At 37.3% G+C, this 12476-nt stretch overlaps 2 protein-coding genes across 14 annotated transcripts in view; one reads left to right on the forward strand and one right to left on the reverse strand.

Moving 5' to 3' along the window:
• Window positions 1-5093, forward strand: part of Sirt1 (sirtuin 1) — a 28225-nt gene extending 23132 nt beyond the window's left edge. For all 5 annotated transcript variants that reach the window (XM_013156679.3, XM_023566684.2, XM_063239575.1 and 2 more), the window contains one exon: window positions 3001-5093. In XM_013156679.3, coding sequence (XP_013012133.2) covers window positions 3001-3329 — 329 coding nt within the window. In that variant the 3' untranslated portion in view covers window positions 3330-5093. The remainder of the gene's footprint in view (window positions 1-3000) is intronic.
• Window positions 5094-8034: 2941 nt separating this feature from the next.
• Window positions 8035-12476, reverse strand: part of Herc4 (HECT and RLD domain containing E3 ubiquitin protein ligase 4) — a 102063-nt gene continuing 97621 nt past the window's right edge. For all 9 annotated transcript variants that reach the window (XM_063239565.1, XM_063239569.1, XM_063239568.1 and 6 more), the window contains 2 exons: window positions 9839-9941; window positions 8035-8665 (listed from right to left, as the gene is read on the reverse strand). In XM_063239565.1, coding sequence (XP_063095635.1) covers window positions 8457-8665; window positions 9839-9941 — 312 coding nt within the window. In that variant the 3' untranslated portion in view covers window positions 8035-8456. The remainder of the gene's footprint in view (window positions 8666-9838; window positions 9942-12476) is intronic.

Below are 12476 nucleotides of genomic sequence, written 5' to 3' on the forward strand. Positions count from 1 at the left end.
AAACATCTGGTTCTTCGGTATCAGGAGTAACATTCTGTTTTGATGCATGCAAAGTGTTTATTAGTATTAACATAGGTGAAATAACCTTTTTAGAAATTGATGTTCAAGTCAAAATAGTGCTGTGGAGGAAATCCCAATTTAATCACCAGGAAGAAAACCTTTAAATTAGACGTCTTAACAGTTTTGTACAACTTAGAACACTATTTCATACTATAGTTGGTGGACACTATCAGATTTTTAGATAGTGTCACTTACTTTCTGTAAACTTTTAGTTCAGTTGAGTAAGTCTTTAGGCTTTTTCTTTCTTTCTTTTTTTTTATCTTTTTCTTTTTTATTGGTACCGGGGATCGAACTCACAACTGCCTGCTTGCAAGGCAGGCACTTATGCCGCTGAGCTAAATCCCCAGCCCCTTTAGGCTTTTTCTTTACAGCAAGGTACTAAGTTCTGGAGAAAAAATGACTCCGGTACTCATTTTTGTGAATTATGAAAGTGTATGATAAATGTTCATTAATATATCAGTACAACACAGCACTTGATTTTATTTATTTTTGTGATACCAGGAATCACACTTAGGGCCTTGCACTGGCCGGGCAGGTACTGTGCCCCTAAGCTATATCCCCAGCCCCAGCACTTATTTTGGACTAACAACCAAAAGGTTGGTTCATGTGGTGCTGTAGAATTCAACATGTATGTATATTCATCCTCACACCCAAACCTGACTTCTTAAGAATTAAGGACTTAAAATTAGGGGCATTTTCTTTCCCCAGGGGAAACAAAACAAAACAAAACACATGTGACAAAAGACAAACTGCTTATCAGCAGGCAGTGTAAATCTCTGTCGTGTATACTCTGTCTGTGCACTGTCAGACTGCTGGGAATTTTCCTTAAAAATTAAATATCTAGGGGCTGGGGATTTAGCTCAGGGGCATAAGCCCCTGCCTTGCAAGCAGGCAGTCGTGAGTTCGATCCCCAGTACCGATAAAAAGGAAAAGGGCAAAAAATAAATAAATAAATATCTTTGACAGATTCATCAAACACAGATAACTCTTCTTGCTCTAGAAAACAAAGTGTAACCTGGAGCAGTTTCTTTTATGTTAAAATACTGAGTTTTACTCTTCGAGTCTTCAAATATAACAGCGTTGGAATAGAACCTGCACAATCTCAGCTCCATCTTGGCCTATGATTTTAAATGTTTTCTAATCTACAAAAAAGGAATAAACCAGTGTATATCTAATGCAATTGTGAGAATTTAAAAAAGGAAATGGAAGCATGAATTAAATAAAATGTTAATCTACCTTGACGGATGGTTGCCAAGTAAAGGCAAAAAACATAGGAAGGTATTAAATACTTGTGGTGAGAAATGGATTATTTAGTTCTTCAGGGAAATCAGGGTAGGATAGTTATAATGGCTGTTAGAAATGCAAGGTGGGATTTTGTTGGCACTAAATATGAATACTGTACTTCCTTATGCAAGTTGATAGCCATATCATGCGTCATCCCCCACCACCACTTTAAGATAGGGTCTTGTGCCGCTCAGGCTGGCCTTGAACTCACAGCAGTCCACCTGCCTCGACCTTTCAGGTGCTAGGATTACAGGTCTGCAATTACCATGGGCATCTTAATACCAGTTTTAGGAAACCAAACACTGTATTTTCATGTAACTTAATGCCAGTTTTATGGTTTCAGATCTGAATTGTCACATAGGAAGTTAAAGTCAAAGAGCCATTTCAAAGAAAAACATCACAGTTTCTATAGCAGTAACACATGTGCCAGCGGGGCAATCAGGATTCTGTGATTGAGTCTGGGCTATGTACAAAGGCAGAACATTTGCTAGTTAATTTTTAGATATCCTTATTGAGTTAAAAGGGGGGAGGTGTGTGCAACAATTTTACTAAGGTGGGATTGAGTCATTATGCTGCAGACTATTAGTATTCATGAGTTCAAACTAACACTTGAAACAAGGTGTCTCTGTATAGTTCAGGCTGGTACTGAATTTGCAGTAATCCTCTGCCTTAGCCTTCTGAGGGCTGGGATTATAGGCTTGCTAAGTTTCCTCTTTTAAGAGGAAAAATATCCGAGAGAAGAGTTCTTGACCCAGGGTCCTTTTGGGTTAACTCGTACAATGAATGTAAATTTGGGAGGAGGGGATGAAAATTTAAAGAGCCATGCTAGATCAGTACTTCTCAAACTGGTAAATAAATGATTCATAAGGATACAAATTCTGAGGCTGGGAGTAGAACTCATTGGTAGAGTGTGTGCTTATTGCCAGCCAGCATACTTGAGGTCCTGGGGTTTAACCCCTAATTTCTAGTTCAGTAAATGTGTGATGCTAATATCCACATACTATTTTAAATACATGGTGAGGACATTGACATTTATAGTAGGCAATAAAAGTTAAAATATTTAATGAAATACTTGTGTTTTAAGCCGTGTTTGGTGACACAACACTGTAATCCCAGTAGTTGGGAGGCTGAGACACTGGGAGTTCAAGTCCAGTTCAGGCTACAAAGTGAGTTCAAGGCCAACCTGAACTGCATAGTGAAACCCTGTCTCAAAAAACAAAGAAGTTTATGTGCTTTCGAGAAGTTCCATTTAATGAGTATGAATTAAATATTTACGTATAGGCTGTTGTGAATACTTAATCAAATCTCTAAAAAGGTACTGTTTGGTAACCTTCCCATACTTCTCCACACTTTTTCCAACTTAAGAGTTATTTAATGCCAGGGGTGGTGGTACATGCCTGTAATCCTAGCATTAAGAGGCAGGATTGCTGCCAGTTCGAGGCCAGCCTAAATTGCAGAGTGAGTTCCTTTGTGTTTTACAAGTGGCAGAACTAAGATTTGCACTGGGAACTAAGCTAGTCTTTAAAAGACCACTAGTAGTATCCTCCAGAAATACTTATAAGGCAGAGCTGGAATAGGTACTCGACTCCAGAGGGTACAATCATAGTGAATTAAGTCTGGCAAAACTAAAAGTAGTATTTCTCTTATGTATTTCAGGTAATCAGTATCTGTTTTTACCACCAAATCGTTACATTTTTCATGGCGCTGAGGTGTATTCAGACTCTGAAGACGATGTGTTATCTTCTAGTTCTTGTGGCAGTAACAGTGATAGTGGTACATGCCAGAGTCCAAGTTTGGAAGAACCCCTGGAGGATGAAAGTGAGATTGAAGAGTTCTACAATGGCTTGGAAGATGATCCTGATGTTCCAGAGATCTCTGGAGGAACTGGATTTGGGGTTGATGGAGGTGATCAAGAGGCAGTTAGTGAAACTATATCCATGAAACAGGAAGTAACAGACATGAACTGTCCATCAAACAAATCATAATGTAATGTCCAGGTACAGGAATCGTTCCACCAGCATTAGGAACTTTAGCATGTCAAAATGAATGTTTACTTGTGAACTCAGTAGAGTAAGGATACCAGAAAGGTGTGATATTTATAGACTGGTAAAATACTTTTTTTCATGGATAGTTTTTTAACTTCCATTATTTCTGTATTTGTATACTCAACACTAACTTTTTTTTTTTTTTTAAAGAAAGGTAAAGGTACTAAGTATCCTTAATCAGCTGTTGGTCAAGATTATAATTTTCTTTAAAGGTTAATTATATCACCCATATGTATATATGATTTTGTTTTTGCTTAGTGAGTTTCAACATTTTAAAGTTTTCAAAAAGCCATTGGAATGTTAAATTAATGTAAAGGGAACAGCTTATCTAGACCAAAGAATGGTATTTTCACTTTTCTTTATTAACTTTGAATAGTTTGAAGTCCTCAAAATCTCTGTTCTGAATTTTTGATTCTTTAGCACAATTACCTATTTTTAAACACTGGCATTGTCCAAAAAAATTTGTGGCAGCTAACTTTTTAAAAATCACAACAGATGACATGCAATGTGAGTAAAAGGAAGTCAACAACATATGGAAGAGCACTCAGTTGTCTTTACTTTTTTGAAGTGAGACTTGGTGCTAAGAGTTTCAATGAGTATTATAGTTACTGTTCAGATGGCTTTTGTATTTCCTGCAGACATGCAGTAGTTTGTCTACATTGGCGCAAAAAACTTAACCTGAAAAATAAATGCTTTGGAAATGTCTCAGTTGCTTTAGAAAAAATAGTGCCTGCCTGTATCCCCTGTTTTGAAATATTTGCCATTGTTTACCTATCACTGTGGTAGAGCTTGGATTGATTCTTTCCCACAAGTATTAAACTGCCAAGATGTGAATATGCAAATCTTTTCTGAATCTGAAAGAATGGTACTGTTAGTGGGGAGAGTGTAATATTTTGGACTGTTGTTTTTCCATTAGTGGAGAGCAATGGGCCCCTGATTACAGTTCCAAAGTAAAAAGATGTTAATTATTACTCAGCCAGAAAGTACATGTCTCCTGTTGGGAGGATTTGGTGTAATAAATACCAAAATGTTTGTCTAGTATTATGGAGATTAACCTGTAAAAGCAGAATAGTTAATGAAGCTAGTTCTTATAATGTACCTTTATTTAAAAAGCTTAGCCTGCCTTAAAACTAGAGATCAACTTTCTCAACTGCAGAAGCTTCTAGCATTTCAAAAAAAATTCATGCTTTATAAAATTGCACAGTAAACATTTATTTTCCAAGCTTTTTCTTTAAACATTACCTCCCAAATTATAAAGTATTCCTATATTGGTTTAGTATTTATTAAATACAATAAAAAAGGTTTGAAATAGCTGTTCTTTATGCATAGGTATCCGGCTAGACCATAACTGCCAGCAAAGAAAACTGTTTTGAATGGCCATTTTCCTACCTAAAAGATATCTCAATTTGAATTTATTTGGGTATACTAAAGAATGCAGCATATTAGTTTTCCATTTGCATGATGTGTTTGTGCTATAGATGATATTTTAAATTGAAAAGTTTGTTTTAAATTATTTTTACAGTGAAGACTGTTTTCAGCTCTTTTTATATTGTACATAGTCTTTTATGTATTCTACGGGCATATGTTTTGTAGACTGTTTAATGACTGGATATCTTCCAACTTTTGAAATACAAAAACCAGTGTTTTATACTTGTACACTGTTTTAAAGTCTATTAAAATTGTCATTTGACTTTTTTCTGTTAACTTACATTGTATAAATTATAAAATTTAAACCTTGTAAAATATATACAACGTTGAGGGCTGAGATACCTTCTTACACACTTCTGCAGTTTGTAACAGTCTAACTGGCTAGTGCTTGCTGTAACAAATGGCATATCACCAAAATGTTTCAAAAAATTATTTCAGTTCTTCTGAAATAGCTGAGGTCAGTGTGGGGGAAAGGAGCAAGGCATGCCTAAGGACTTGAAAAGCCAGGTTAAGCAGGGTTGCACGATGGTTAGGGCCCATCTTAAAAAAAAAAGTTTAACTGAATTACAAACATGTAACTGCCTTCCTCCATTATCAACTTTTTGAGGTTGACTAGAGAACATGGTCTTTCAAGCTTTTAAGACAAGGCACTATTCAAGAGGCCAAAAATGGGTTTCTTTTAATGTCTGTTTGATGAGCAAAGCCTTGACAGCAGTTTCTTCCTTGAGTGTAATTCCCTCCTCCTCTCAGCCAACTTGTTACGTGAACGTAAACAGTGCTGGTTTGGGTAGTACCAGAGAAATTACCTGTTAAAATCTTCCATAGTACTGTGGCAGCTCAGTTCACAAACTTTCATGAATTTGGGGAACATAACCACTACTGTTTTTGTGAGAGCTGGAGTTCGTGAATGAAATGGAAGCAAAATTCAGTCAAGACACTTTTGAGAACAGAAATGTCTGTGAACTGAGGCATTACTGTCCCAAAATTAAGCAACAGTTGATATTCCATTAGGTACACAAATTGGATGAAGGAAAAAAAGTATTGAATACACCCAGCAAAACCTAATGCTTGTTACTCATACACTTCTCCAACCCCTTTACGGTAACATCTACTCACTGATGGTAACATGCTAATTTAATGTCATGTGATGGTTTAGGAATGTTTTCTTAGTTTTTCATAAAATAATGGTGTACCTTCAGTCAATGGTACTTCATGTTATTATCAGCTAAGCTTTAATTTAGAAGGTTTTTTGTTTTTCTTACGACAGCCCTTAAATTCTTGAATTCCCAATGATCTGCCTCAGCCTTCCAAGTGCTGGCACCGGGCCTCTACATCTAGTGGATCTTTACCTAAACCCACTCAGGTCCACATGCTAGGTTATTAGCAGGCACACAATGGAGAATGGGCCCAACGGCCTCTTGCATGGCAGCTGTCAAATGGTGACTATTACTACTGTCTGAAAATATATACAGCTGGAGCCTTAACCACCTAGGAATAGAAACTTAACTGCCTTGTGGCTGGGCTTGTACAGAAGTTTAAAAAGTACCTCCAGGTGTTCCAAAAACAGCCAGATTTGAGAAACATAGTTGTTTGGAAAGGTATAGGACAGCTCTCTTCTGATTTTTAACATTCCCTTTCCAGAACTGACCTAAAAAAAGGAGTTAGACTTACATAAGGACTCACAATTTATTTTCAGAAATATTTCATCAATTTAGTAATTTGGGCTTACAAGGAAATACTGAGCCGAGCACGGAGGGACGTGCAGAAGAGCCGTGGAGTGCAGTGAGGACAAGATGTACTTGCCCTGGTCTAGAGCTCACATGTGCCCTGTAGGGAAGGACTGCACCAAGTACGCTTCACTTCAGGCCTGCTAATTAATGCAGGAAGAAATGGGTAAAGAAGGCCAAAACTTCTGTTAAGTTAAAAGCTGACCCCAATGAATGGACCTTAGAAGACTACCACCCAGACACTCTTACAGAAATCCATAGCTGTTAAATATTTTCTGTTACCCATCTACAAAGTACAAGAGATTTTGGAGGGCTGGGGACCTACCCTGAGGCCCTTACACTGAGCTATGTGTTCCCCGAGGGTCTCACTATGTAGTTCATGCTGGGTTTGAACTTGGAGTTCTGCCTCAGTCCTCCAGTGCTGGGATTACAGGTGTACACTACCATACCAAGTTAGAGATTTTTCAATGTCACTAATGAAAAAAGCACCTGACACGTGTTTGTCTGAATAATGACCACCCTCAAGGAATTAATGGGTGGATGCACAGGGAAATGGAAGTTTAGTACCCATAGCTTCACCAGTATTTAAACTACTGAAAAATAACATTCACAGTCCCTTACACAAGCCTTTGGCTTTATCAATTCTGCAGAATAGTTTTGAAAGTATGTTATGTAGCACCCAAAAAAGTCACAGTCCCATTTAGTGACTACAAATACCTCAATGATTCAGATCAGGTTTGATGCAAAAGGAGATACAGAAAAAGTTGTTCACAGTTTTTCTTGGAATTTAGATGTGACTGGACCTCTAAACATTAATGTGCGAATGGGAACACAATCCACTTTTCCTGAGAAGGCCCCTTGTTGAAGAATTTTGAATCTTGTATGAGAACCACTGAAAGTTTAAATATTAAACCAAGAAATCTTTATTATTTAAAGTCTATGGCATATTTTTATAAATTTAAAAAATAAATATTTGCATTATAGCAGAAAGTCACGTGTATTGCATCAACTCATTTTTACAATTTAATGACGAGATAATTAAGCATCAGCACCATAAAACTGTTAAAATTTGTCTCTGAAAATTCAAGGATATAGTTCTGAAGAACTGCAGATGGACTAAGTATTAACCTGAAGCATCAATAGTTTTGGAAGCTGTCAGTGACTAGTTCTCATAGTAGCCAATGTATGTTTCTGGCAACTGGAGACAAAAGTTCCTCCATGAGCATCAGCAAGCTCTGATAACCTATCAGCATCTCGTGGTTCACAGAGAGGAAAGAACTGCAAGTTACTTATTTAGTGTAATTCCTATCTGTAATATAAGTTGCACAGACATCATTCATTCTAGCAAAAAAAAAAAAAAAAAAAAAAAAAAAGGGCAAAGACTGGTTCTACCATGCTTTTTTTCTTTATAGAAGCTTAGAGTAAGATTAAATCATTATTTTTAACCTTTAAAAGTCATCTCTGTTCAATTATAACCATGGAAACTGTACTGGTATCAGAACATAACTATTTTATTACAAAACTTAACATTATTTACAAGATGGAAAAATAATCAAATGACTATTCCAGGCTGAAGTTAAAGGTTTTTCACCCGGTGATTGAAAAGTAACAATTTCATGCACTCACACACATCAGACCATTTCTGAGATACTCAAATTCTTAAAGCATGTTAGTAAAACTTTAATGTGTTCACAACAGTATACTTATGATGGGGAAAAAATTCATGGTTTTGTACAATAAATTTAGTATTTGTTCATTTTAGTATTTTTTGGCTTTCATGAATACAGCATCAAACGTTTTGCAGTAAGAATTATAATAGTACCTCTGACACTTTGCTGAATTCATCACCACAAGAAAAACACAAATAATTTTAATGCTTTTGCACTGAACAGAATAGTTTGCAATTCCAAAGTTATATTAAACTGAAGCCTTCATTGTGATCAATAGCTTGGATCAGTTTAGAGCGCAGAGTTTCTTTTTCTGTGTATTTTGGAAGATCAAGAAGATTAAAACAGGTATGAGAAACCGGGAGATACTCCTCACCACCTCCTGTTGGCTGGATGACTAGTTTCAGGCTCTTCATACCAAGAATAGGAATGCGATCACTACCTGTCAAAAATACTGCCAAGAAAAACATTTGAGCAAGAGAGTAGTTAATAGTCATCATGGCACAGTTCCAACACATCTGCACTAAAAATCTACTTCCAGAATTTGTAGAAAACAAGTTTTTTTTTTTTTTTTCTTTTTTGAGACAGGGTTTCACTATGTAGTTCAGGCTGGCCTTGACCTCACTTTGTAGCCTAAGGCTGGTCTCGAACTCGCAACAATCCTGCCTCAGCCTCCCACTGGAATTACAGGCGTGAGCCACCATGCCCGGCTTATTGATAAATTTTTAATGGAGAGTAATAAAATTACTTTCAAAGAATAATAGTCTGTCATCCTTATGATACAGGAAAAAATTTAACCAAGACTCTCAAAATACTCTTGGCAACTGAAGTTCTATGAAATGCAGGGTCAATGATTTAAATACAAATCATGTTTCAATCAGAATTCAGATTTTAACACATGAAAAAAAATTTATTTTCTACAAAAACTCCCAAAGTTTTGGACCAGGGGCTGGGGGTTTAGCTCAGCGGCCTAAGTCCCTGCCCTGCAAGCAGGCAGTCGTGAGTTCAATCCCCGGTACTGATAAAAAGGAAAAAGACAAAAAAAAAAAAAAAAAAAAAAAACAAAACCAAAGTTTTGGACCAAACATTGACAAGAGCTATCCTCCAAAGATATTTTTAGAAATCCTGAAAGTATACAATCTTACATCATCGTTATTACAATTAGTTTTTTTTCTTTATTTGATACAGAGTCTCATTATACAGTACAAGCTGGCCTTGAACTTCACTATGTAGCCCAGGATGACCCTGAATTTATGGCAATCCTCCTGCCTCCGCCTCTTGAATGCTACGATTACAAGCATGCTACCATGCCTAGCTTTAGTTTGCTTCATTTCTAAGAATCCATGCTATTTTGGCGACAAACTGAATTTAGCATTTTATACATGAACACATATAATTAAGATGTGGATGTAGTGGCACACACCAGTAATCCCAGGACTCATGAGGCTGAGATATGAGGAAGTTCAAGGCCAATCTGAATTACATAGTGAGAGACACTGTCCCCCCACCAAAAAAAATCTAATCCATTAAAGTGAGTAAATCAATATTCTATGTGAACAAATTTAAATAATTAGATTGTCTCACAGAACAAGGAACTATTACTTATACTTACTTTAGAAATACTTACATAGAAATTGTTTTTTCTTTTCCAATGGTAATTCATGAAACACCTCCCAAAAAATTTTTATCGTAGGATGTTCTGCCCAGTATTCCCCTTTGTATTCTGTATTCTAAAAACAACATAAGCTTCTCTTAATGTTTAAAGCTATTAATTTTGTCTTAATAAACTGAACAAATCGACTGACTTAGTTAGCCCACAGACCTACATTTGTCCAGGAGTTTGAAACCTGTTATAGCTGGTAGTCCATTTTTTTCTAGGCATTTTGTAATGTAAAGCTATTAGTTTCCAAGAGAAAGAGAAGATACATTATCTGTATCTCATCAGAAATGTCTCATTTTAAATAACGTGATTACGTACAACTGTCATCTTCATAAATATGAGTAAGGATAGAGTTAATAAGATAATATTAAAGGAATTTTAAAAATTTAACATCTGTAATTATAAAATCTTTTCTTACAGTCATAAATAGTCAAACTTTTAACATTCTGTCTCTTCTGTACTAAAATGATACTGAAGACACTAATAATTCTCTAAGTCGTTTGTTTCCAAAATGGCCTCCGTGACCCTTCAGGTGTCCTTGTCCTGCACAGTCCTCTTCCGGGCTGAATGGCCCCAATCTGTAAAATCCTTAGGATGCTGCAGACTTGAGAAATGTATTACATGAGGCTAGATCATAAAACCACCAACCAAAAGATACCTTTACAGCTTTGCCCTTTTTGGGACCTCTCAGCAGAAGGTGAGTGAGTTACTGCTTCACAGTGTCAGCCAGTGCTAAGCTGAGGCCTCTTGCTAACAGCCACGTGAGTGAGCCATTTTGGAAGTGAACGTTCTTAAGTCTTTAGCTAACTGCAGCCCCAGCCAGTATATCTTGAGGGCAATACCCTCAGGGACCCCTCAGATTACCAGAGCATTTAATTAAGCTATTCCTGAATTCTTGACCCACAGACAATGATGCAGATATTTTTAAGCCACTATGTTCTGGAATAAATCATAAAAACAGTACTATATTGTTTTCAAAAACATTAGTACTAAGGGAGAAAGAAGGGAGGAAAGGGTGTAGCTTACACTGTGTTCTTTAAAATTCAGTTATAATTGGCAGTCACTATTTTTTTGAGACAAGGTCTCACTATGTCGTCCAGGCTGGCCCTGAACTCCCTAGGTGGTGCGCCCGGCTCTGGCCTTCCCTCTCAGCTATCACCACAGGTCTACTCCCTGACTCGCACATTCCCTCTGGATTCATTACAATTCACTGAAGTCATGTCTGGCTCCTTCAGGGGGAATGACCATGTTTCAATCTCCTTTTAACTACTGTCTCTCTAATCTTTGCATAGGAGGCTCAGCAGATTGATACATATTTGCTCATTGGCTCTTGTATTTTGGACTTTTCTTATTCATACCTATAGTTCCTTATTCACAGATATAATTATCTTAATCACACAGCTCTCAATAACTCACATCTGTAACATTTTTGCTGTACCTGGACTTATTTTGGAGAAAATGGCCTGATTTCCAGCAATATTTATAAATTTGTTTGAATTCAAAGTCTGTGAGCATGTTAGTGGGGAATAAAAGGTACACAACTTAAGAGTTTTATTTCTGTCTTTTACATCATTAAATAGATTGAGGGAAATGTATAATAGGTAAAAACATTTAAAGCCATGAATCATAATCACTAAAATTATACTCAACCAGATATTTAATAAAGAAATTAAAGCACACTAAAGTATACATCAGAAAATTAGACGCCCGAAAACATCCCAGTTGAACACTTGGCAAGGGAAGGTGTTTAGCACTTGGCGGGTGCTGTTAGATGCTGGGGATACAGCAGGTGTTCACAATGTGGTGGTGGTGGGGAAGCAAACATAGAGAAAAGTTAAGTTTATGTTATATCAAATTCAGAGAAGAAAAATCCAACAAGCAAGGGAGATGGAGACTCTGTGTGTGTGGAGCAAATTTAAATCAGTTATCCAAGGAAGTCTTTGGAAAGGCATAAAACGTAGAATCCTCTGGGATTACCAAGGTGAAGCGAATACAGGCACAGGAAAAAGGCACAAAATAGCCTCACAAATGGACTGAGCCTGGACAGCTCCTGGCTGCGCGGGTTGAAACAGAGCGAGAGAAACAATGACAGTTCAGGGATCAGGGACACACTGCTGTGACTTCAAGGGTAGTGAAAAACTACAGCATTCCATTTTATGGTGATCAGAAGTAGAGCCCATTTCTAGGGAGGGAACCCTTAGAGTCTGTATCTCCAAGTTTCATCTCGACTAGGTCAATTCAGGACCCTGGCTACAGCGACGTGTGTGCCATCCTGTTTCCCCAGGTTCCAAAGCTCTCTGCAGTTTTTCTTTGCATAAGAGAAGGGATATGAGAAGCTTAATCATTCTCTTTTCAGCAGTGCTGGGAATTGAACCCAGGGCCTCCACACTAAGGTACATTCCCAGCCCTTTTAAAATTTTTTTGTATTTTGTATCAGGGTCTCACTAATTTGCCAGGCTGAGTTTGAACTTGAACTCCTTCTGCCTTAGCCTTGCCCAGGGCTGGGATTACTGAATGGCTCCCTGCTTGTTTTTTTTCCTGTTGGAGGACTGAACTCGGGGGCTGCACCCTGACCCACATCTCCGACCCCTCCTTCCTTTTTAAT

The sequence above is a fragment of the Cavia porcellus genome, unplaced genomic scaffold (genome assembly GCF_034190915.1).
Source record: "Cavia porcellus strain 051 isolate PalLab524CR breed Dunkin Hartley unplaced genomic scaffold, mCavPor4.1 scaffold_28, whole genome shotgun sequence".
In the NCBI taxonomy this organism is placed as follows: Eukaryota; Metazoa; Chordata; class Mammalia; order Rodentia; family Caviidae; genus Cavia; species Cavia porcellus.